The following is a 23,880-nucleotide window of genomic DNA, read 5'->3' on the forward strand; positions in this document are numbered from 1 at the left end:
TGATAGATAGTAACTGCCCATGATGAAAACTGGTGGAGGAAATGATCAGTTCTTCTCCACAGATGTACTGTAGACTACTACGCAAAGAGAGTAAAACAACTCCTCTTCCTTTTTCTACATAGTCCAGGCTCTTTCTAAAATTCTAATGATGTACTTACTGTTATAGAAGGAATTTCATTCGGAAAACCTTGCAGGAGATTCAGCTGGTGTATTAGTCTTCTGCTACATACCAAACGATCACAAACTTAGCTGCTTAAAACAACCACCCATTTATTAGCTCACGGTTCTGTAGATCAGAAGCTCAGCACAACGTGGCTGGGTTCTCTGCCCAGGATATCACAAGGCTGAGATCGAGGAGTCAGCTGGGCTCAATTCTTGACTGGAGGCTCTGGAAGCAAATCTGCCGTCAAGCTCATTTATTCTTGTTGGCAGATTTCAGTTCCTTACGGTTGTAGAACTGAGGTCCCCTTTCCATGCTGGCTATCAGCTGGAGGCCGCACTCAGTTCCTAGAGCCACCACATTCCTTGCCATGGGGCCTCTCTATCTACAACCCAACAAAAGCATGTTGAATCCTTCTTGTGTTTTGAATCTCTGAATTTCCCTTCTGTGACCACCCAGAGAAAACTACTTTTAAAGATGTCATTTGGGGACTTTCCCGGTGGTCCAGTGGGTAAGACCTCACACTTCCAATGCAGGGGGCATGGGTTTGATCCCTGGTCGGTGAACTAGATCCCGCATGCACGCCCGCAACTAAGAAGTCCGCAGGCCACAACGAAGGTCCTGCATGCCACAAGACCTGGTGCAGCCTAAATAAATAAATAAAATATTTTTTTTTAAAAAGAGGTCATGTCATTAGGGCAGACCCATCTAAATCATCTCCCCTACCTTAAAGACAAGAGATTTGGGACCTTAATTACATCTCTAAAATCCCTTCAGAGTAGTACTTACATTCGTGTTTGGTTGAATAACTGAGAGAACGTGTACATACACCAGGGCTGGGGAACTTGGGGGACCGTGTTAGAACTCTGCCTACACAGACAGTCCTGGGTTTTCCTGGATTTAAGTAAAGTCTGGTTTACTTTACAAATCCCTGGGACCAGAATAACCTTAATTCAGGTATTCTCTATCTTGGCCTGAATGGGATTTTAGTTTGAGTACTGATCCTGAAAATATACTCAGGTTTGACTTTGTTTGAATATAGTTGATAATAATACATTAAAATCATTGATGAGGGGAAAAGTAGAGATTGTTTATCTGAAAAGAATAGCTGTTGTAGTAGCTAATGTAGTGTTTGCAAGTGTTAACAGGTAAGCCCTGAACTCTCAGTGAGTGGCTTACATAATAGAAGTTTCTTTCTTATGTAAGTAAAGTCTAAATAATTGGAGACAGAGATAGCAGTGGTGGAACTATATTGCCCTACTTAATGAAATCAGTAGGGACCCAAGCTAATGTAAGCGTGACATCTTTGATATATAGCTTTCTGAGGTCACCATGGGTATTGACACCTCCTTGGTAGTGGGAGGGGGAGGGGGAGGGGGAGAGAATGGATGGAGAATCATACAGGAAGCTTTTATGGCTCAGGCATGGGAATAGCATATATGACTTTTCCCCAGATTCCATTGGTCAGAACTCATGCATGTGATCCCATCTGGCTACAAGGGGGCTGGCAAATGTGGTCTAGCTGTGTGCCTGTGAAGAAAGGAAGTGGGTCTCTTGAACAAGTAGCCAGTCTCTGTCGCAGGTGTCCAATAAATACATATTTAGCTGGCTGTTAAAATCCTCATTTAGCTTGTAAATAACCAATGCCGTTTGACTTCCATCCTCCAGTGGCTCCGGCGGTTCCATCATGTGAAGTACCCAGTTCTGCACTGCGTGGAACTGTGGTGGAGTTGCGATGCCAAGACAAAGAAGGCAACCCGGCTCCTGAATACACGTGGTTTAAGGATGGCATCCGTTTGCTAGAGAATCCAAAACTTGGCTCCCCAAGTGCCAACAGCTCATACACGATGAATAAGAAATCTGGAACTCTGGTAAGGTCATTTCAAGCATTGGCCTAATAACTGTCTTGCATTTGGAAAAAATAAATATTAGAACTAAAATAATGGAGAGTAGAGGGCTGATACCATTGCTCATTAAGTAGAGAGAGGAAAGGATAGAAGGAAAGTTGGCAGCACTCATACAGAGAAGTGATGGCAAAGATTGCCACAGAAGAGAAGAAGGCAAAACAGAGAACTAGGGAGTTGGACACGTAAGGTCTGCACCAGGGGCCTGACGCAGGCCAAGATGGAGTCATGATGATGGATCAGGCCTGGAAAGGTACTAGGTGCAGTCTCATATTTATAATATCAGGGAAATGCATGAAAACTCCCTTGGAAAGGGGACCCTCGTACCTTGTTGGTAGGAATGTAAACTGATGCAGCCACTATGGAAAACAATATGGAGGTTCCTTAAAAAACTAAAAATAGAGCTACTATATGATCCTGCAGTCCCAATCCTGGGCATATATCCAGAGAAAACTAATTTGAAAAGATACATGCACCTCAATGTTCATAGCAGCACTATTTACAATAACCAAGACATAGAAGCAACCGAAATGTCCATTGACAGATGAAAGTATAAAAAAGATGTGCTGTATATATATATATACACACACACATATATATACACACACATATATATCTCATATATTTCATTCTTTTATATTTATATATAAAAGAATGAAATAATGCCATTTGCAGCAACATGGATGGACCTAGAGATCATCATAATAAGTGAAGTAAGTCAGACAGAGAAAGACAAATATCATATGACATCACTTATCTGTGGAATCTAAAATGTGATACAGGGCTTCCCTGGTGGCGCAGTGGGTAAGAATCCACTTGCCAGTGCAGGAGACTCGGGTTCGAGCCCTGGTCCAGGAAGATCCTACATGCTGCAGAACAACTAAGCCCATGCACCGCAACTACTGAGCCTGTACTCTAGAGCCCGCAAGCCACAACTACTGAAGCCCGCGTGCCGCAACTACTGAAGCCCACGTGCCTAGAGCCAGTGCTCCACAGTAAGAGAAGCCACCACAATGAGAAGCCCGCGCACCACAACGAAGAGTAGCCCCCGCTCGCTGCAAACAGAGAAAGCAATGAAGACCCAACGCAGCCAAAAATTAATAAATAATTTTTTTTTAAAAAAGGTAAACAAGAAGGTCCTACTATATAGTGCAGGGAACTATATTCACTATCTTGTAATCAGCCATAAGGGAAAAGATTCTGAAAAAGAATAGAGATATACATGTATGTATAACTGAACACCAGAAACTAACACAACATTGTAAATCAACTATACTTGAATAAAAAAATTTTTTTAAATAAAAACTCTCTTGGGGATGCCTTGACCTCAGTACCAGCCATGTGAGAATAGTGACTCTTGCCAATCTATGATAGCCTGTCTGTGTCATTGAACTCTTCCATGACTAGCTCGTCAACAATTGACTTTGTGACTTGAGTATCTGTTACTTTAGGTTTAGTCCAGATTGTCTGATCAATTGAAAAGCCTTTCTAAGGAATCCTGTTGGAAATCTGTAAATAAGATCTTTAAAGTTAATGACATTTACAAATAAAAGTATTTTTACTGTTTTTGTCTCTGACTTTTTAGGGTAGAGGTGGGAGTAAAAAAAGACAATTAAATTTGAAGCTTTTTTTTTTTTCAAAGTAATATGTCAGTTTAAAAATGCTGCATTTCTAGCAAGGCAGAATCACTGTCACAACCATTATCGAAAGAATCTTAAAGGCATGGTAATAAAAATTTTAATAAATTTTTAGAGGAGGTATAATATTTCCTTTCATCCCTTCAATCTACAAGTGCATGATAACATTTAAAAACTAGATCCTCTGGTAAGTAATAAAGCATATTGATAAAGTGACTGAAAGATAAACATATCGGTGGATTGATGTGGCTACGCCCTAAGGAAGGGACGCTCTGGCCCTTTCAGCATCAGCAGGCTCAGTCAGCAGGTCCGAGTGATTTTACACCGAGAAGTTGGGTAGAAAACCTGCTGTCACACTTCGCTATATTTACTTTTCAAATTTGTTTGTTCTCAGAGCAGGTGATGAAAAGTCCCAAGGCAAGTCTGAAAAGATATAGATTCACTTTCCTCAGCTCAACCCTTGAAATATCTGTGATGTCAAAGGCGTGCACCAGGGCAGAACCAGGATGGGTTATTTTCTGAAAAATGAGCATAAACAAAGCCTCCAGTGTATGGAAGACAACGGCTTCCTTTTAATCACCAGTTATAATGTCCTGGAAGATCATTTTCGGTTTCAGTCTAGCTTATTGTTTATACATAACCTTGGCTTTGAGTTCATGGTGAATATCTTTAAAGGAGTCTGGCTCTTGGGACTGACGATTTCATAAAGTGAGAATACACAAGCAAAAGCTTTCTATCCCACCATGTTGAAGGATACAGAAAGAAGAGGTCTATGGGTAGTGGGTAGGGAAAAGAGAGGAAAAGGCCTAAATAGATCAGAGCCCTGGCTGTTTTTAGGCACATGTATTACATGAGGATACAAGACAATAAGGAGGTGCTCCTTAGAGGTTCATGACCTCTCTTGGATGCAGTCGGCAGTGACCACTGTGGTACTGAGGGTGTGACAGGAAGATACTGAAAGAATGGGTCTGAGCACCCCTCTCACCCCGCTTAGGTCCTGACAGGATCCTTGAAGGTGTCCAGAACACACTGAATTCCCTCCCTCCTACTAACTACCTAACCAACTTCTCTCCTTCAGTCCATCTATCTACCCATTGTTCTTTCCTCCTGTCTGCCCGCCTGCCTCCCTTCCTTCTTTCTTTCCTTCCTTCCTTCCTGAGATTCTCCAAGGGGCCAAACTACTGTGAAGCCTGTTACATCAAAGTCTTACCTTTCGGGCTTCCCTGGTGGCGCAGTGGTTGAGAGTCCGCCTGCCGATGCAGGGGACGCGGGTTCGTGCCCCGGTCTGGGAGGATCCCACGTGCCACGGAGCGGCCGGGCCCGTGAGCCGTGGCCGCTGCGCCTGCGCGTCCGGAGCCTGCGCTCCGCAAAGGGAGGGGCCACGGCAGTGAGAGGCCCGCGTACCGCAAAAAAATAATAATTAATAAATAAATAAATTAAAAAAAAAAAAAAAAAAGTCTTACCTTTCAGTTGCTTTGGCACAGAGTAGACAGAACAAGGGTTGGTTGGACTTTATCTTTTCATAATTTTCACAAATTCTACAACTGATAGAATTTGTAATCTTATAAATGACCTTAAGACTTTCCTAGGCCCTATGCTACTTCCTGGTAGTAACTCTGGCTCTTTAGAGGAAGTGTTCATTGTTTGCTGCTGCAGTGAACTCATTTGTGACTTAGAAAACTGCCTTTAAGGCCAAGGAGGCCTTTATTTATAAATGGTGTTTCCTAGGACTTAGAACTACCTACAATACATAATACTGCCGTGTGCTGTAAACTTTAAAAAATGCCGTCTTCCTAACTGTACTACTTTTTCAGTATCACACACTAAAAAAGACACTTCCTGTATGTATTTAAGTCTTTCTCTGTCAACAGAGAAACAGAGGCCTAGCTAATGACTCCTTGAAGACATGGCAGATTTCTGAATTCACTGTAAAGATATAAAGTCCTAGGGACTTCCCTGTGGCACAGTGATTGGGAATCTGCCTGCCAGTGCAGGGGTCACGGGTTTGATCCCTGGTCCGGGAAGATCCCACATGCCGTGGAGCAACGAAGCCCATGTGCCACAACTACTGAGCCTGTGCTCTAGAGCCCGCGAGCCACAACTACTGAAGCCCACTCGACTAGAGCCCATGCTCCGCAGCAAGAGAAGCCACCGCAATGAGAAGCCTGCACACTGCAGAGAAGAGTAGCCCCCGCTCGCCACAACTAGAGAAAGCCTGCGTGCAGTAACGAAGACCCACTGCAGCCAAAAATAAAATAAAATGTTTTAAAAAAATTTATAAAGTCCTAAGTCACTGAAAAGGAAAGACCAACTTAATGATAAATTTAAGGAACACAGTTTTTTGGGGAGTCTACTGATTTATTGCTTAAATAAATATGTGTTTTTTTCTTCTACAAATAGCAATTTAATACTGTTTCAAAACTGGACAGTGGAGAATATTCCTGCGAAGCCCGTAATTCTGTTGGACATCGCAGGTGTCCTGGGAAACGAATGCAAGTAGGTAAGCGCAAAATACTGGGAGGAACAAATGGTTTGCAATTAGTACGTGCAAATATTTGGGGGTGGAAGGAGCAAGGAGTAAGTAAGAGCTGATTTGAAGGATAAATGGAAGGGAATGTTTAAAATCAGTCTGACATAATGTTACAAAAAGCAAACATGCTGTTTTAATCCAGCTTCCAAGCAAGACAGGAATATTTATCATTGTATTTTACAGATTTTTGAATCTTTCAAATAATTAATTTTAAAATATGCTCATCTGAGCAATCCTCTTTCAAACAAAAGCTAAGAGTCCTGTAGGTTGCTCGGAGTGAAGAATTCAGAATGGGGGCTCGAATTCCAGCTCTGCCACTTATTAACTACATGCTCTTGGGCAAGTTAATTAACCTCCGTGCCTCAGTCTCCCCAAAATTGAAGTTATAATACACTGTCCTCATAGAGTTGTTAGGAAGATTAAAATAATTAATATTCAAAAGTGTTAGAATGGCACTGGTGTATTTTGAGCACTGTATAGGTACTGGCTATTTTAATTGTTGATAATTTGTTTCAAACCCCTGAAATACTATGTTTATACTTATTATATTTATACTTATTGCAGAGTAGGCTGTCCAAAAAGACATTTTTTTTTTTTTTTGGCCATGCTGCGCGGCTTGCAAGATCTCAGTTCCCCAACCAGGAGCTGAACCCGGGCCACGGCAGTGAAAGCGCCGAGTCCTAGGCCATCAGGGAACTCCCCAAGACATGTTGAATATAGTTATGGATCTAATTTGCTATAAAACATAGCTGCCATATATTATATTACACAAAATAAGCTTCTTAGAGTCGAGTAAAATTCAGGCTCAATTATCTTTTCAGATTTAGGTGAGTTTCAGAGCAAACATTGTTTTTCATTTTACTTTTAACAATTTGGTTAAATTCGTTCTCATATGAAAGCTGTGTTTTGAAAATGGTTGTGTAATAGAGAGGGACGAGCTGGAGATGGCACCCGAGGGGAGGGGGCTGCACCCTAGGTTTCAGGAGCTTGTCCTCAGCTTTGTGGGGTCAGAAATTCATTTTTTCAATGCGTCTTGAGCTATGCAGATACGTGGGCAGTAATTTATATTGTCTGTGTACAGTTAACTCTTAGCATGATATTTTAAAGAAAATATAATCTTATTAGACTTCAGGATATCCTAAAGTATAAGATATTCAATAGTATACTCTAATTTCCACAAGTAAGTTTGAATTTCAGGTTTGTTTTTAAAATTCGGGGACACATATTATCTACCCAACTCACTCAAGTGTTGACATTTAAAGTCAACCATAGCATTTGCTTAAATTATCAGAAAATATCCCTCTCAATGCTGCTTTGGAGTTATTAGAAAATTCACTGTCACATTTCATTTTTTCTTTAAATGACCATGTTTAATTTCAGTGCCTAATTTAGTTTTATCTTAAGAAATAATATAGGTGAATTCATGGTTTTGACATACTAGTTAAATTTTTCCTAGCATGCAGTGAACAAATACATAACAAACTTTAGAGTTCTGTGTTTTGCTAGTAGTATCACTTTAATTTGAACATGATTTCCACATATCTATTCTTTCTGGTATAAGTTGACTTAAAAGTTAGAATTGCTTTGTTTAAAGCTCATCCATTGATCCTCGATGTTTTACATCCTTGGTTCGGAATTCAGATCTTTGGAAACACATAATTCATGAAGTCTCATTTCCAGTTTTCTTTGTGAATTATCACCGACAACTTGTAACCAAAACCAGATCTGTGTACTGTTCTAAATACATCCTTTCTGAAGTACAGAAAGAAAGTAAATCATGGGTTTGCCGTAGTCCCAGGCTGCTTCATTGTACAAGTCTAGAAAATTCTGATTACACTTAGCATTTTAGCATTTGGTTCCTTTCCCTTTATTTTAGAATAATGATACCCTCCTTTTATTGTGGCTTTTTTATGAAGAAAGAACACACAATATTTTCATACGTGTTATTCCATTTTCTCTTTAGTGAGGCATAATAAGGTGGGCATATTACTTGCTCAGAATCTCACGGTAATGACAAATAAGAAGAACATAACTTACCTCTAACTTACAAGTCTTCTATCTTCTATTTCTTTGAAGGAAATAAAATAACATTTATACCATGAATTAGTACTTACAGGATAAGAGAGTTTTTTGTTTAGAATTTGCCTTTAGCTTGAATCCTTCATGGATGTCAGATTCATTGACAAACTACAGGACAGTTTTTTGTCAATGAAAATTTCAATCTAAGGGTGATTATAGCCCTTAGGTTAAACCCTTTGTAGGTGTCAAATCATTGACTATTAGAAAGAAAATTGTAGGCAGTTTGGTTCTCAGGAGTTTTATTTATTTATTCATTTAATTTTGCCTTAGATTATGATTATTGTGGAGTTCTTTTTTTCCTCTCTGCTATTTTTTGTCCAAGTGAATAAATAGATGAATCTCGACCTCCCAATACCCAAGCAAATATGAACTGAGTTTATATCAAGCAATAATTAAGGTTTCCTATTCTAGTCAAATTACTCAGCCTTTCGAAAGATTGACCCAGTTTCCTGTTTTTAAAAAACATCAGTTAATATTTCAGAGGCATCTGGAAAAATTAATAACACTTGGCATTAAGAAAAAAAATTTAAGACCAGGAAGTTTTATGATAAGCAGACTCATTCAAATAATATTTCTTTAAAAATCATTCCCAAAATGTGCACTGCTTTAAAATATCTAAAATTACTATTGAGAAACTGCTACCTAATATTTTCTCCAAGTTATTTAACCATATGTTAATTAATACTTGCTTTTAAAAAAAGAACCCTTTGTTCCTTTAAAAAGTGTAGGAATTTGCATATTAATCAATACATAAGAAGTGTCTAAATGACAGAAGAGTGTGGCTCATGAAATCCTCATGGATAAGATGGAAAGATGTGACCCAAATTGAATGTGTAGATGGATTCACACATGGTTGGATCCCTCAGCCAGAGTTAGTAAATTTTGTTATATGAATATATATGTCTAATAGCCTGTTAAATAGTTCTTTCCCAAAGTCATGTTTATCATTTTATTAATGACTTGAATGTATTTTTGATGCAGTTCCCAGTTGCAGAAATACTAACCTCAGAAGGTTAATAATCTAATTCTTGGGCAACAGAATCAGTAACTGGAAAAACCTCACAAGTTGGTAACATGGTAGTGATTTTTCAAAGTTAGGTCCAAAAAATGCAGTTATATTGGGCTAGAGGAAAGATGACTTAGTAGTAACAGGAAAAAGCCCTGGGAAGTTTAATTCATTTTTGACTTAATGGGATAACAGTTTAATGGCGTATATGTATGTGGGTGTGTATGTGTGCATGTGTACACACACCCACACACAAACCCATAAAAATTCAAGAAAGACGACGTTTCTGATACTTAATTTGATAGAACAAGAGTGGCATGGGCTTTCTTTGGGGCTGAATGAATTTTCCATATTTGTGAAATTGACACAGATGACGATGTAGAGGAATTTTAAGGAAAATTTGAGGGGAGTGTTGTAGTAGAATACTTGAACTCACTGAATTTCAAAGCTCACTTCCAATCTGATATTTAATCATACGGATTATTGCATCTCCAAATGCATGCAAGAGAACACCATACATTTTATTTCTGGATATGGAACTTTTTAAAATTTAAGATTCTTGCAAGACTTAGCTCTGTTAATATTTTCAATCAATTTTGAACCATGTCCGTGGAAGTGAGTTAGTGGAACAGGCTTAAAAAGCATGAAACTATCTGTGTTTATGGTATAGCTACAAAGGGGAGCTTTTTTTTTGTTTTGTTTTGGTTTGGTTTTAATAAATTTATTTATTTATTTACTTTTGGCTGTGTTGGGTCTTCGTTGCTGTGCGTGGGCTTTCTCTAGTTGTGGCGAGCAGAAGCTACTCTTCAATGCAGTGTGCGGGCTTCTCACTGCAGTGGCTTCTCTTGTTGTGGAGCATGGGCTCTAGGCGCGTGGGCTTCAGTAGTTGTGGCACACGGGCTCAGTAGTTGTGGCTCACAGGCTCTAGAGCCGCAGGCTTAGTAGTTGTGGTGCACGGGCTTCGTTACTCCGTGGCATGTGGGATCTTCCCAGACCAGGGCTCGAACCTGTGTCCCCTGCATCGGTAGGCGGATTCTTAACCGCTGCGCCGCCAGGGAAGTCCGAGGGGAGTTTTTTGAGCTTTTTCGATTTAATGACTACATCGGTCCATCTTTTTGACATGAACTCATGCATGGTTTATTTTGCATTCCAGATGATCTCAACATAAGTGGCATCATAGCAGCTGTAGTAGTTGTGGCCTTAGTGATTTCTGTCTGTGGCCTTGGCGTGTGCTATGCTCAGAGGAAAGGCTACTTTTCAAGTAAGTGAATTTCACTCTTTGCCAGACAACTTCCTGTGGATATAGAGTTTTCTTCTGAGACACTGTTTTTCCTAAGATGTTCTAACAGACTCTGGAGAATATTTTTCGTTAATTTTCCTGCAGTAGAAAATGTCCAAGATGACATGAAGGTGAGTCATGAAGCACCCCGGCGAATATAGGGAGGAAAGGCAGAGGTGTCTCATCGCAACATCCAGGAATCATCACAGAATATGTGAGAGGCACCGGGGAGGGGCATAGTGCAGCGATACTGAGAGATGTGCAGTATGGATGGATATTTATAGTACATGTACATGTATCTAAGATCCTTTTATTTTAAGTAAGGGATTGTATATCTCAAAATGAAAATTAATTTCTCATTTTATGATAAGAAATTTCATTGGAATAAATCTGTGAAATGTTTTATCAGTATAGAACAGTGGAATGTTGAATGTCAAGTTTAGCCCAACTGTATTTAGAAGACAATTGTTCAATTAAAAACTAGAAACCTATTATAGTTGCTTCTGAGGTTTTTAATTCTTCAAGTTTAGGTCTCTTGGAACTCCCGTTTGGTGATACAATAGGTTTGATGTAAATTGATGAGATTTTTTAAAGTTTTATTCTCTTAATTTGTTTCTTTACTCCCAGCCTTTAAAATTATCTGAGACCTTCAAAGTTTCACAAATCCATCAAGTTCACTAAAAATACTGTATAAAGTAGAATTTTTAAGGATAATAACTTTATAGCATGAACAAATTTTAGACCTGCTGTTTTATACTGAACATTAATTTTGAAATTTAGGTTTAAAAAATATCTTATACCAAAATAAAACTTAAATTTAAAGGGGGTTTCTAATAATACCTATAAATAGGTATTGTAAAATGTTTCCATGGGGCATCCCTGGTGGCGCAGTGGTTGAGAATCCGCCTGCCGATGCAGGGGACACAGGTTCGTGCCCCGGTCCGGGAAAATCCCACATGCCGCGGAGCGGCTGGGCCCGTGAGCCATGGCGGCTGAGCCTGCGCGTCCGGAGCCTGTGCTCTGCAATGGGAGACGCCACGGCAGTGAGAGGCCCGCGTACCACACACACACAAAAATTTAAAAAATAAAATAAAATGTTTCCATGAATGTGGTTTCAAGGCTATTCCCTATAATTAAGAATAACTGCTCTGTGAATTAATAGTAGCTGTTGCGTAGCGCTCTTATCCAGCCAGTCCAGTGTAATGTAATCCGGCTGAGTCCCCCTGCTGGTCAACATTGGAACTACAGACAGATAAGGTTGCTCTTTCAAAATTCTTGTCTTTTCTCTCTACCTGCAAAGAATACCTGTCTGTTTTTATTAAAGATTTGGTAAACGGTTTTTCTTAAAACACTGAATTAATTAAAGATTTTACGTGAATATTGTTAGTTCATTAGCTAAGAATGTTACTCCCGTTTTCATCTAGCAGAAAATCTATCTAAGAGAACCATTTTCTTGAGCTTGCATTTCGCACAGGGGTTGGCAAACTGTGACCCATGGACCAAATCTGGTCTGCCACTTGATTTTCTATGGCCCACGAGCTAAGAATGGTTTTTACATATAAACATTGCAGTCTATTTGATAATAGGGAACCCTAACGTTGAACCCCCAAATAAGAGAAATCTTATCCCTCCAAAGAATGCCATTCTTCTAATCAGGAGACCTGTATTACAAGACTTTGATTATTATTATATTTTTAATTCATTGATTAAAATTTTTGAAAATTTGTTTCCTCTTTTGTTATGTAAGTACTTACTTAATATCCTCCATTTTACCTCTTTGCCCACAAAGCCTAAAATATTTGCCATGTGGACCTTTACAGAAGAAGTTTGCCAACGTTTGATTTAGAAGGTATACAATGTCAGCAAGTGAGAATCAAAATTGAGAAAAAGGAATTAAGCTCAAACTCATTTTTATATGAATCTGTATCATACCCTATTAATTCGTGCATTAATGATATATACTTCTTCTTTTGTAGAAGAAACCTCCTTCCAGTAAGTACACTTTCTTAATGCATGCCTTCCCCCATATCAACTGCTTTTTTGTTCATCATCCGTTTAAAGTCAAAAGTGGGAAGTTGGGTTGTTTGTGTGGGTTGAATTCCATGGGCGGTGACTCAGATTCGTCAAGGAACATCCCACCTCATGCCTTATGCCAACTTGTCAACGATGTTTAGTTACCTAGAGAAGAAATATAGTCACTAATTTGACTTTGTAGGCATTTCCTTAGTACTATTTGAAAAACTTTTTTTTCTGTGTTTTGCTAGATTTAAAATGTTCATATAAATTTTTCCCTAACAGTCATTTTTACATTTAATTGAATACCAAATATATGTCCAACCCTGTCCTAGGGACCGATAACAGAGCGGTGAATAAAATAGACCAAAAAACCCCTCTGCCCCATGGAGCTTGCATTCCAGTAGAGTAAGGCAGAAAGTAAACAATTACATGAGCGCAACAGTATGTCAGGTTGTGATACGTATTACGGAGGAAGATAAAGCAGGTAAGAGAACCGAGAATGCACAGGCGAGGAGTGGAGATTGCCCTTGTAAATAGGTGGTTAGAGAGGGCCTCACTGATGAGGGCACGTCTGAGAAAGGCCTGAAGGAGCTGAGGGAGTGAGATATGCAGATAAGCAGAGGGGAGAGAACAAAGGGAAAGATCTCGAAGCCGGGCATGCCTGGAGTATCTGAGGAACAGCAAGGGGACCGTTGTGGTTGGAACAGAGTGAGAACAGTGCAGGGAGGAGACGAGTGAACACAAGTAGTGTAGTGAGGGCCAGATTATATGGAGTCTGTTCCAGGCAGTTGTGAGGAGTTTGGCTTTGGTTCTGAGTAAGATGGGACATCATTGGAGGACCTTGAACAGAGGGCTAGCATCTTCTTACTTAATTCTTAGAAGCTCACACTGACTGCTCTGTTGAGAATAAACTGTAAGGTGACAGAGGGTGGAGGAAGCAGGGAGAACAGTTAGGAAAACTACTAACTAATCTAGACAAGAGAAAATGGCGGCTGGTCCCAAAGTGAAGGTGTCTGAAATGTTGAGAAGTGATAGGATTCCGGATATATTTTGAACGGTCTGCTGGTTGATTGGATGTGGGCTGTGAGAAGAAGAGAGAAATCAAAGGTGGCTCCAAGGCTCTGGGAAAGATGAAGTTACCATTTACTGAAGTGTGAAAGGTTTCAGGAGGAGCATGTTTGAGAGTGGTGGTGGAGGTAGGTAGAGAGGTCTGTCTGGAGTGCTTTGAAATTTTAATTTTGAGATGCCTATTATACTGCCAAGTAGACATAATTAGTGAGTAACTGGATATATGAATCTGGAGTTTGGGGAAACATCTTAACTCGAGTTAGAAATTTAGGAGTCATTGGTACATGAGATCTGGATGAGATCACCAGAGTCTCCAGTGTATTTGCAGTTGATCTGTGCCTGTCCTTCTTGTATGTATGGAAATGGCAGACCCAACCTCGACTCTATGGGCGTTCCCCTCTACCCTCAGCTGCCATGCTTCGGAGACTTTGTCATCTCCTAAGTCTTTTGAAGACTGAAGGTGCGATTGACTTCCTGTTCCTAGACTTGCTCCTTAGTGATGGTCTCTGAGCCTTATAATATCCCAGTGCAAGTCCAGGATGAGGTCCAAGTTAGCAGGACTAGCAGTAACCAGGTCAGGAGTGAGTTCTGAAAAGCAGGGTAGCCTGATGGTGGCATGGCCAGTCCCCCATCGCACCCCAGGCAACTGTGAGGATTTCCACTTTTACTGAGTGAGATGGAAAGTGATTGGAGGGAGGGTTATGAACAGAGGAGAGACATCATCTCATATATGGAGAAAGGCTGGCAATGCTAGGGTGAGGGAGGTTATTATTCTTTCATTCAGTCCCTATTACCGTCTCTATTAACCCAGGGAGGCAGTATCTTTATTCCTAGACACATCTTCCGTTTGTCAAATCCATGCTCCTCAAAATTTGTTGGACAATGAATTGGATGTTGTATTAGTCTGCTAGGGCTGCCTTAAAAGTGCCATCAACTGGTGGCTTAAACAACAGAAATTTATTTTCTTATAGTTCTGGAGGCTGGAAGTCCAGGCCTCTTTCCTTGACTTAAAGGTGGTGTTTTCCCTGTCTTCACACGATCTGATGTTTAAACATTCCTGTTTATGTCTGAATTTCCTGTTCTTATAAGGATATCAGTCATATTGGATTAGGACCCACCCTCATTACTTCATTTTAATTTAATTAGCTCTTTAAAGACCCTGTCTCTAAATACGGTCACATTCTGAGGTACTGGGAGGTTGGGACTTGAACCTGTGAATGTTTGGTGGGGACACAGTTCAGCCCATAACAGGTAACTGGAACCGTAGTCACCACATAAAAGTTTCTTTCCCTGGAAAAAATGAAATTTGAGATTATAATGATTAAACTTGCAAAATATAAATGTCAATGAGTTGAGTTAAAAGTTAGTAAGTCTCTGGTTTGCATATTCCGCAAAAGTCGTTAGTATCTAGCCCTGGGCTACAAGTAGACACACAGGGCTTCACACATACTGATATTTTTTGCATGGTTTTCTCTATGAATGTTGTCTATAAATATAAGAAACTCAGTTAGGATTGCTGGGGGCTTTTGTACCTGGCTAAGATAAATGTTCATCTTCCTGTTGAGAAAATGTGTGGAAGGTAACATTAACTAAGAGAGGATATATGTTTTAGAATTGGAAGCAATAATACAGTAAATGCTGTCTTTTATGTTCCACAAACAGGAAGAGTAGTTCTGCATCTAAAGCCACTGCAATGAGTGAAAGTGTGAGTATTTTTAAAGCATATTTCACTTTTAATATACCTTGTACTAGTGTCTACCGCTGGTCTTTAGAAGGAGCTAAGTAAATGTTAGCTACCATCCCCTGTCTGGGAGGGCAGCATTTGTAGAGCAGTGGGGCTTTACCATGCCATTATTCTCTCTCATGGTGTTTTCTATTATTAGTCGGCCTCCTTAGTTTCATTAGATCTGGTATTATCGGCTCCATTTTATAGATGAAGAAATTAGGACACACGTCCTCACAGTATTACAATGGCCAAGCTGGGACCCAGGTACCTTGATTCTTGTCAGCTTGACCGGGGAGATCACTTCCAGAAGATCTGTGGTTCCAGGACTTCTCCGGTGGTTATTCAAAGCACTTGGAAATTTTAGGGATAGGGAATATCCTCTGCCTTTGCAGAAAGGAACATATCAGAAATCCTTGACAAGATGCAAGAATTATCTAATTCAGATGGTTAAGGGAACATAATTTAGATGCTTGGACCCTTGTGTACTTTTGCATTTGTAAGCACTGCATTGAAACAGTAAATACCATCGTTGCTCAGATTTTGTAGCTCTTTGGATGGTTATTCAGCCTTTTGGACTATTTTTCAGCAATACAGTGAGGGAAGGGAGGTTCCTGATGTTTTTAGAAGTCTAAGCCCTTTCTTGAGAAATGGAGCGCTACTTCCCTGAATTCCTTAGTACTCTGTGGCAGGGATTTGCTTAGATTTCCTCTCAGTAGAGCTTGGGGTGGGGCGTGTATTTTAAACACTTAAGTGACTCTGATGGGACACTAACCTTTAAGACCTACATACTGTTCCATAGACTGTTTTTCCGCCAAAAAGTTAAAAAATTGTCTACTCCAGAATCTATCATGGAAATCACTTTATTTTGTGGTTTACGATACCAAAGCATATTGTTCATTAATTAGCAGACAAGCAACATGTTAACTCTATACGTGCTCCTATAATTTGTAGAAAATACTCCTTGAGTGCGGAGTAGAATAATGTCACCTGACCAAACAGAGGAAGAACAAAAGCTTCGCTCTTTTTCTTTTTTGTCTTCCTCTCCGTTGCCCTCATCAGCCAAGAGCAAGAGTGTCCAATCTGAATTCTGCCCTAGAGCAGGGTTTCTCAACATTGGCACTACTGACATGTTCTTCTAATTCTTATATAACGATTTATATAAGAAATGACAATTTCTTCTAAGGCTTATATAATGAATTTTTCATAACTTCACATAATTCTTTGCTGTCCTGTACGTTGTAGGATGCTTAGGAGCACCTGACTGCCTGCTAGATGCCAGTAGCATCCCCCCAGCAGGAACAGGACTTCTCCTGTTCTAATTCCCACTCCTACTTCTTTACTCTTTAGGCAAAGTCTCAAGGATTTGTCTCCTGGTATTTAATTATTTAATTCCCCATAAAATAGATTTAATTAAATATACGCTGGTTTGTACCTGCAAGATTCTCATAGTGGATGTATCTTTGTATTCATAAGATTTCTATATTTCTTTAAATGTTAAGTAATACATCATATTTAAACTTGGTTTTTCTTTCTCTTCCTAGGATTTCAAGCACACAAAATCCTTTATAATTTAAAAGAATTCCACCTTGGCGATGCACCAAAACCACAGTTGTTGCACTATTAAAAGATTGTAAAACTCTCCTTTGTCTTACATTTGCAAAGAAGTACATGAGGACGTGAAATTGGTGTTTCATTATAATCATTATGACTGCTACATCACTTGAAATTTTTATTTTACACAAATAGTTTTGTCAGCAGCTAAAATACAGTCTGGCTTCTTGTGTCTGGACAAAGTTAAAGGAGTCAAAATACTTTGTAATATTCTGGGGCTTGTGAAATGTTAAATATCGTAACTTCTAGAGTAAGTTACTAAAAATATATCATGCTGGTTGTGAAATTAATCCACAGAGCATGAAAATATAAGCTGTACGCACCCTCTGTGCAAGAGTCTGATTTAGAGGGTTCAGAAAATACTCTGACATAGGCCCGTGTACCACCAAAAAAAAAAATACTCTGACAGATGCAAAAGGAACCTCTGGTCTCACTTCTACCAGAATCCTCCTTTTCCCCCTAATACAATCCTTATTCTGTCGCTCATTTATCACTAATATATTCACAGAAGGGAAGTGGCAGGAAGGGTCTTATACCCAAGGATTTGCACTTTTTGTTACTTTCACGTCTGAGAACCAAAAGCAACATGAAGAAAAATACCTAATGACCAGAGCTTGCTCACCTGGTGTGTGTCATTGATTTCTTCATTAAACATCCCTCTGAGGGTTAAACACAAACCCAAGTGTCTTATTTCACCCCCAGAGCTGCTTGTTGCTATTTCCTTCCCCTAAGACCCCTTTGAAGAGGATCAGTGACTTTGACATCAGAACTCGCCATTGGAACCAACACACATAACCCTACACATACTTGTCCCTGCGTGATGGTGACTTCATATCTCTCCGTCTCTAAAAATCGTGCAGTGAAATTTTGATTGGGCCGAGTCCCTTGCTGTTACGGCCAGTAGTTTTCCAACCCTGCTTATGGCAAAGTCAGGGATACGGAGGGGAGGAGAGGTTGCCTGACAAGTAAAATGAGATGAAACAGCTCAGTGTGGCTCCTGGCACCTGGTGCTACGCTTGATACATAAAAAACACAGGAGAAATGAAGTGAAAAATGGGTCCGATCATCTGGTTTCTAAACTGATAGATCACAAAGACCTCCAGCTAGTGTTACAAAGTGAAAATTCCAATGATCCATGTAATAGGGAGAGTAATTTGACTGTGTTAAAAGCATAATCATCCAGAACTTATCTTGATGATTCATTTCATATTGAAAAGACAACATGGCTAGGGCATTTCCAGTTCCAGGCAAATCTAGACGAAAAGGTCCCTCACTACCTTTGACAACTCTGAACACGGTTAAACTGCTTTTAAAGGAGTCCACTCTTTTTTGCCCAATAGGCAGAGCAAATCGCCAGGATTCACGGGACAGACAATTGGATTAAGTACTCACCAAGTGCCCAGTATGTGCCTGGACCCCAGGTCACTGGGAAGATGCCTGTTGTCACACTGCCCCCACTTGTCTGTGACATTCAGTGATTCTCACCAGACCCCTTCCAGCAGTTTCCGTAAAGGGCCAGGTAGTAGATATTTTAAGACATGTAGGCCATATGGTTCCTGCCATAACTGCCTGTACTGTACTCAACGCTGCCATTTTTCATGTCATTGTATTGTAGCAGGAAAGCAGCCACAGACAATACTTTTTAAATGGTCATGTTTGTGTTCTTAGAACAGCAGGCACAGACAGGATCTGGCCCACATGCATAGTTTCCCAACTCTTGGTAATGGAGCATGAAAAGAAAAAAAAAACAAAAACTATCATTATAATTCTTAGAGCATTTTGATTTTGTTTTCATGAAGTCAAATAGTGTTTTATAAAGGTTAGGGCGTTAGTATCTTTAATAGCAAGTTTTGTTTTAATTATTATCGTTGTAACTAGATTTATTTTTACTTGGGGGTTTAACCTAACTAAATCTGGAACAACTGTTTTTCAGTACAGCCTTGCCAAAAACTTTATCTCACAGGTGGTTTTGTCTGATTAAAGTCTACATTAATAAAAATAGCTGAACATGTTCAATTTTCTAGTCCCATTTAATGGTGCAGGGGAAGAGTCATTCAGCTATTGTTATTCAACGAAACCAGGAAACTAACTAGTCCCTCTTACCGTGTGTAGCTACAAGGCTAACGCTTTAGCTGCCTGAGATGAGAATCTCATCTCTCAGTCTGGATGCCTGCCAACCTTTCCAATGCCGAAAAAATGCTCTGAAAGTAAAATGTCACAACTATTTATTGAACACTTTATATACGTCGTGGAAGTTGTGGGGGGCGGTGGATGGAGGTGAGGCTGCATAAAATCTCATTCACCTCAACAATTGTATAAAGAGGGCAATGTCGTCATTTTACAGATGAAGAAACTGAGATGAACTGAGTCAGTGACTGCCAACTTTACAAAGCTCACAAGTGAAGAGGCAGTGTCTATGTGACCCAGGTCTATCGGATGCAGGATGTTTTACGCAAGATGTTTTTTCTCTGCCCCCAACATTCCTTCCTTTTAAATTCTCAACTTCTTCTCTCCTAGGACAGCTTCCCTTTCACCCTGCCTAGTCTCACAGCCTGTGATGCTGTCTTCCCTTTGCCCCTACCCCAGGTAAATGCCACGGTGGATCATTTCGTCCCCTCGCCAGATACCCAAATCTTCAATCTTTTTTTTCAAGATTGAAGCTAACCACGATTTAAATTTAACCACCATTTAAATTATATTCTCTACCACTACCACCCTCCCTATCTCCATTTTCAACCTCCCATTTTTTCACAGATTCCATCATTCATTGGTACGATTGTCACTACTTTTTATCTCCGGCTACTATCTCACACCTTTTGTCTTCTGGTACCTTCTTCCCTCAAGTACCCCCTCTCTTAATAGCACTTTTAAAATATATATATATATATATAATAACAATGTTTTCTGTTTTACTTTTTAGTTTCTAATTTTTTTAACATCTTTATTGGAGTATAATTGCTTTAAAATGGTGTGTTAGTTTCTGCTTTATAACAGTGAATCAGTTATACATATACATATGTTCCCATATCTCTTCCCTCTTGCGTCTCCCTCCCTCCCACCCTCCCTATCCCACCCCTCTAGGTGGTCACAAACCACCGAGCTGATCTCCCTGTGCTATGCGGCTACTTCCCACTAGCTATCTATTTTACGTTTGGTAATCCCACTACTGGGCATATACCCTAAGAAAACCATAATTCAAAAAGAGTCATGTACCAAAATATTCATTGCATCTCTCTTTACAATAGCCGGGACATGGAAGCAACCTAAGTGTCCATCGACAGATGAATGGATAAAGAAGATGTGGCACATATATACAATGGAATGTTACTCAGCCATAAAAAGAAATTGAGTTATTTGTAGTGAGGTGGATGGACCTAGAGTCTGTCATACAGAGTGAAGTAAGTCAGAAAGAGAAAAACAAATACCGTATGCTAACGCATATATATGGAATCTAAGAAAAAAAAAAAGGTCATGAAGAACCTAGGGGTAAGACGGGAATAAAGACACAGACCTACTAGAGCATGGACTTGAGGATATGGGGAGGGGGAAGGGTAAGCTGTGACAAAGTGAGAGAGTGGCATGGACATATATACACTTCGTAGCACTTTTAATCTCTCCCGTCCTGAAGGCTCCTTTGCCCTCTAGTCGCCCCCTCACACACCCCATCAGTCTAACAGTTACTGCCAGATTACTCTCTTGAACAGTCACCTCCCTTCTCCCTTTTCTCCCATCCCCTTGCTGAAAACCTTCCACTCTTTTCCTTTACATAGTCTCTCACCGAGTCTAAACATTTTAGCCTGAAATTCAGGGCCTCCCTCGACGTACACACGTTGTCATATTGTCACACCTACCTGTTCAGCCACATGTTCCCCTGTTCCTCTTTAGTTGCCTTATGCACCCATCGAACTGAACTAAGGTCACTGTATCTCAACGACCCTTTTTTTGTCCTCCTTTACCTGGAAAGCTGATTCTCCTAATCACAAGATATGTAGATTCTAGTTACTCTTCAGGACGTCTTTCAAATTCCACCTCTCTATGCAGCCTTCCCTTGCTCTCCCTTCTGGAAGAAGTTTCTTCTCTGAATTTCCATAGCTCTTGGTTTTCTTATGGCACTTGTTGGTTTTATGTTTCTTAAAACAGTTATGTATGTACATCTCTGGCATCACCACCAATCTATTAATAGAAGCACTTTGGGAAAAGAGCCACGTTTTACAAACATTTATAAGCCCCAAAGTATTTAACTGTATCTAATGTGTAGTCGGTATCCAGTAAGTGCTAAATGAATTTTTTTAAGATCAAAAGAGCACTTGTGAAAGGGCAATTTAAAGAGTATTTATTGATAAAATTTCTCCATAGATTTAGAATATTAATAAAATACTGTATTTTGCAATTTTATTATAATCCAGTTCATTTGTTATGCAGTCACACAAATTAATGCTCCATGAATTAAGGCTGGACAGACATGACTTTTATTCTACTCCTATTAGTTATTAGGCATCCATTTCCACACAGTTCTTAAAACGATCTTAAAATATTTTTCTACTTTCAAGTAAGATGTATATACTAGAGTATGTCTTTATACTTTTTACTAAGAAAATGTTCTCAAAAACAAATGAATAGTGTGTCAACAAAGGACTTGTTTAACTTCTTTAAGACCGAGGGCAGATGGTTTTAAAGCTCCATTTTATGATGTTTTCAACACTGAATGTGCTACACAGAAGTGCTTCTTAAAGATGGTGTAAAAATTGAGATTTTTTTTACGACCTGTAGTTAGATTCCTAAAGTTGCCCCCTGCCATTTAACTTTTCATTCTCAAGCTTCCTTTGCTTCCAAATATTTAACTACCATGAATTATACTGAAGTTGCTGTAGGTTAAGAAACTTAGTTTTCTAAATTTTAGGATAACGTATAGCAAAAAGAATTAGAAAAAGTTTTATACATAAAGACATATTCATGTAACAGAATGTCGACTGGGATTTTTCCTGTTGCCTGAAGGCTGACAAGTACCTCACTTTCTAAAGAAACCCATAACTAATTTGGGTATAAATACCTGCTTTGATGTTCATGAAGAGACAGTTGTGCTACCCTGAAATTATTACCCTGGTCCTCTCTCCTTTACCCCACCACACAAAATCCATAAACTGAAGTGTGTAGGGATGGATTGGGGGTGGGGAACAATGGAGAGAGACAGAGAACGAATTGTCCAAGTCGTGTGAGTTTGTCAAAGTTGTGAGTTCTATTTCCCAACTCACCCCCAAGGCAAGTAAAGAGAATTTTAAAGAGAATCACCTGCAACAATTGAAGGCACCTGCCAAGAAGCAAAGAGCTATTTGAGCAGAGTGAAAAGACAGTTGGAAAAAGATGTCAAGGTAGAGAGCAGGGGAAATGGTGAAGCACCTATCTTCCCATTGTGTCTCAGGGCAAGGATGTGTGAGTTTCCTGTGGACAAGTTGGCATCTTTAAAAGTAGCTGGCCTTGAGCCTTCTTGCCAGTGTCTGAGAGCAAACATCTGAAATAAGAGTCTGTGAACTGCACCATTAAGGTGGGAGCTGAGGGGAGTTTGGAAGAGATGGGTCGGACCTCCCATTTAAGGTAATCTGCAAAATGAGGAAACTTTCTAGCCTACAGAGCCTTCCAAGAACTCATACATTAAGAACCTAACCAGAGTAAGCGTTTATAGGCCTGCCACACCAAGGGTAGCAACAATCAGAAACAAAATTCTACACTAAATGGATTTGAGTACAAATCACCTAGAACTGAAGCCCTCTTTGGTTATTGCTATTATTATTAAAGGGAGTACTAGACACATAACAGGCAGGCACGTGGCCATTTCCAGTTCCTGTAACTTTCCTCAACTCAAATATGCCCTTATAAGAACACCAGTCTTCTCATAAGGACACCGGTCAGACCGGATTCAAGCCCACCCTAACAACCTCATTTTAACTTAATCCCCTTTAAGGGTCCCAATCCCCCAATACAATCACATTGGGAGGTTCTGAGAGTTAGGGTTTCAATATATGAGTTTTAGGGGAACACGATTCAGCCCACACCACCAGGCAAGGGAGAAAAATGCCATTTTAAACAGCTAAAAGCCTAGAAGGTTGAGGTCATTTGTAATATCCTACAAGGTGGTCCCAAATGGTAAGTGCTGGACCACTTTCTTGTAGGCTGAAGTAACACATAAACGCTGGAGTTTGCAAATTTGGGGCAGCCTTACCAGAAAGTTGAAGGGGCTATGAGGAAGATGGGGCAATGGTTAACATCCATGACTCAAAGCACCACTACAGCATTCAGCTGGAAAAAACAAGAGCACTTCTCTGGTCAAGATTTAGCTAAATGCATAGCCTTAAGATGTAGGATGCTTAACACAGTATTCTTGCAAAAAGCCACAAATAGAGTCCTCCTGTTTACATAATGAAGAGACTATGTTCAAGCAAACTCCAAGTAGTTGCGAGACAGACAAAAAAAAAGTTTATGAAGGTAAGTGTGAGATCATAAAAGGTAAAATTCAACTGAACTCTGAATGGGGGAGGGAAACATGAACGGAAAGGGTCAGCCCCATCTCCACCTAGACTGGCAGGGTCGCTTGTTGACCCCAGGCTGCTCCCCTGCCACAGGAGGGTGGAGTAGAGCCACTTCAGGGGAGGGGAGGTTAGACAAAGGAACAGATCAATGAGGCTTCCTTGGTTACCTTTAATGGTGCCACAATGAAACATCGAACTCTGTTTCAATGTCTACAGCTATTTAAAAGTAGTCCAACTGACCCGTCATTGCTTAGCTTCATTTGAAGAAAATTGGGCAGTTTCTTCCTACTACTTTACCCTCCCCGGTACTCTTCACATCTTACTCATCACACCTATACCA

General features: G+C 39.9%; 1 protein-coding gene across 4 annotated transcripts in view; it reads left to right on the forward strand.

The window, feature by feature from the left end:
* JAM2 (junctional adhesion molecule 2) overlaps positions 1 to 23,880 on the forward strand; it is a 283,683-nt gene that overhangs the window by 51,012 nt on the left and 208,791 nt on the right. For 2 of the 4 annotated variants that reach the window (XM_067034971.1, XM_067034972.1), the window contains exons 5-10: positions 1,829 to 2,031; positions 6,102 to 6,201; positions 10,470 to 10,577; positions 10,701 to 10,726; positions 12,572 to 12,587; positions 15,342 to 15,385. In XM_067034971.1, the coding sequence (XP_066891072.1) occupies positions 1,829 to 2,031; positions 6,102 to 6,201; positions 10,470 to 10,577; positions 10,701 to 10,726; positions 12,572 to 12,587; positions 15,342 to 15,376 (488 nt within the window). In that variant the 3' untranslated portion in view covers positions 15,377 to 15,385. Of the gene's footprint in view, positions 1 to 1,828; positions 2,032 to 6,101; positions 6,202 to 10,469; positions 10,578 to 10,700; positions 10,727 to 12,571; positions 12,588 to 15,341; positions 15,386 to 16,946; positions 17,045 to 23,880 lie in introns of those variants that run through there. The other 2 variants (XM_067034970.1, XM_059065317.2) reach the window with 2 other exon arrangements.

Source organism: Kogia breviceps, chromosome 5 (assembly GCF_026419965.1).
Source record: "Kogia breviceps isolate mKogBre1 chromosome 5, mKogBre1 haplotype 1, whole genome shotgun sequence".
NCBI classification, from domain to species: Eukaryota; Metazoa; Chordata; class Mammalia; order Artiodactyla; family Physeteridae; genus Kogia; species Kogia breviceps.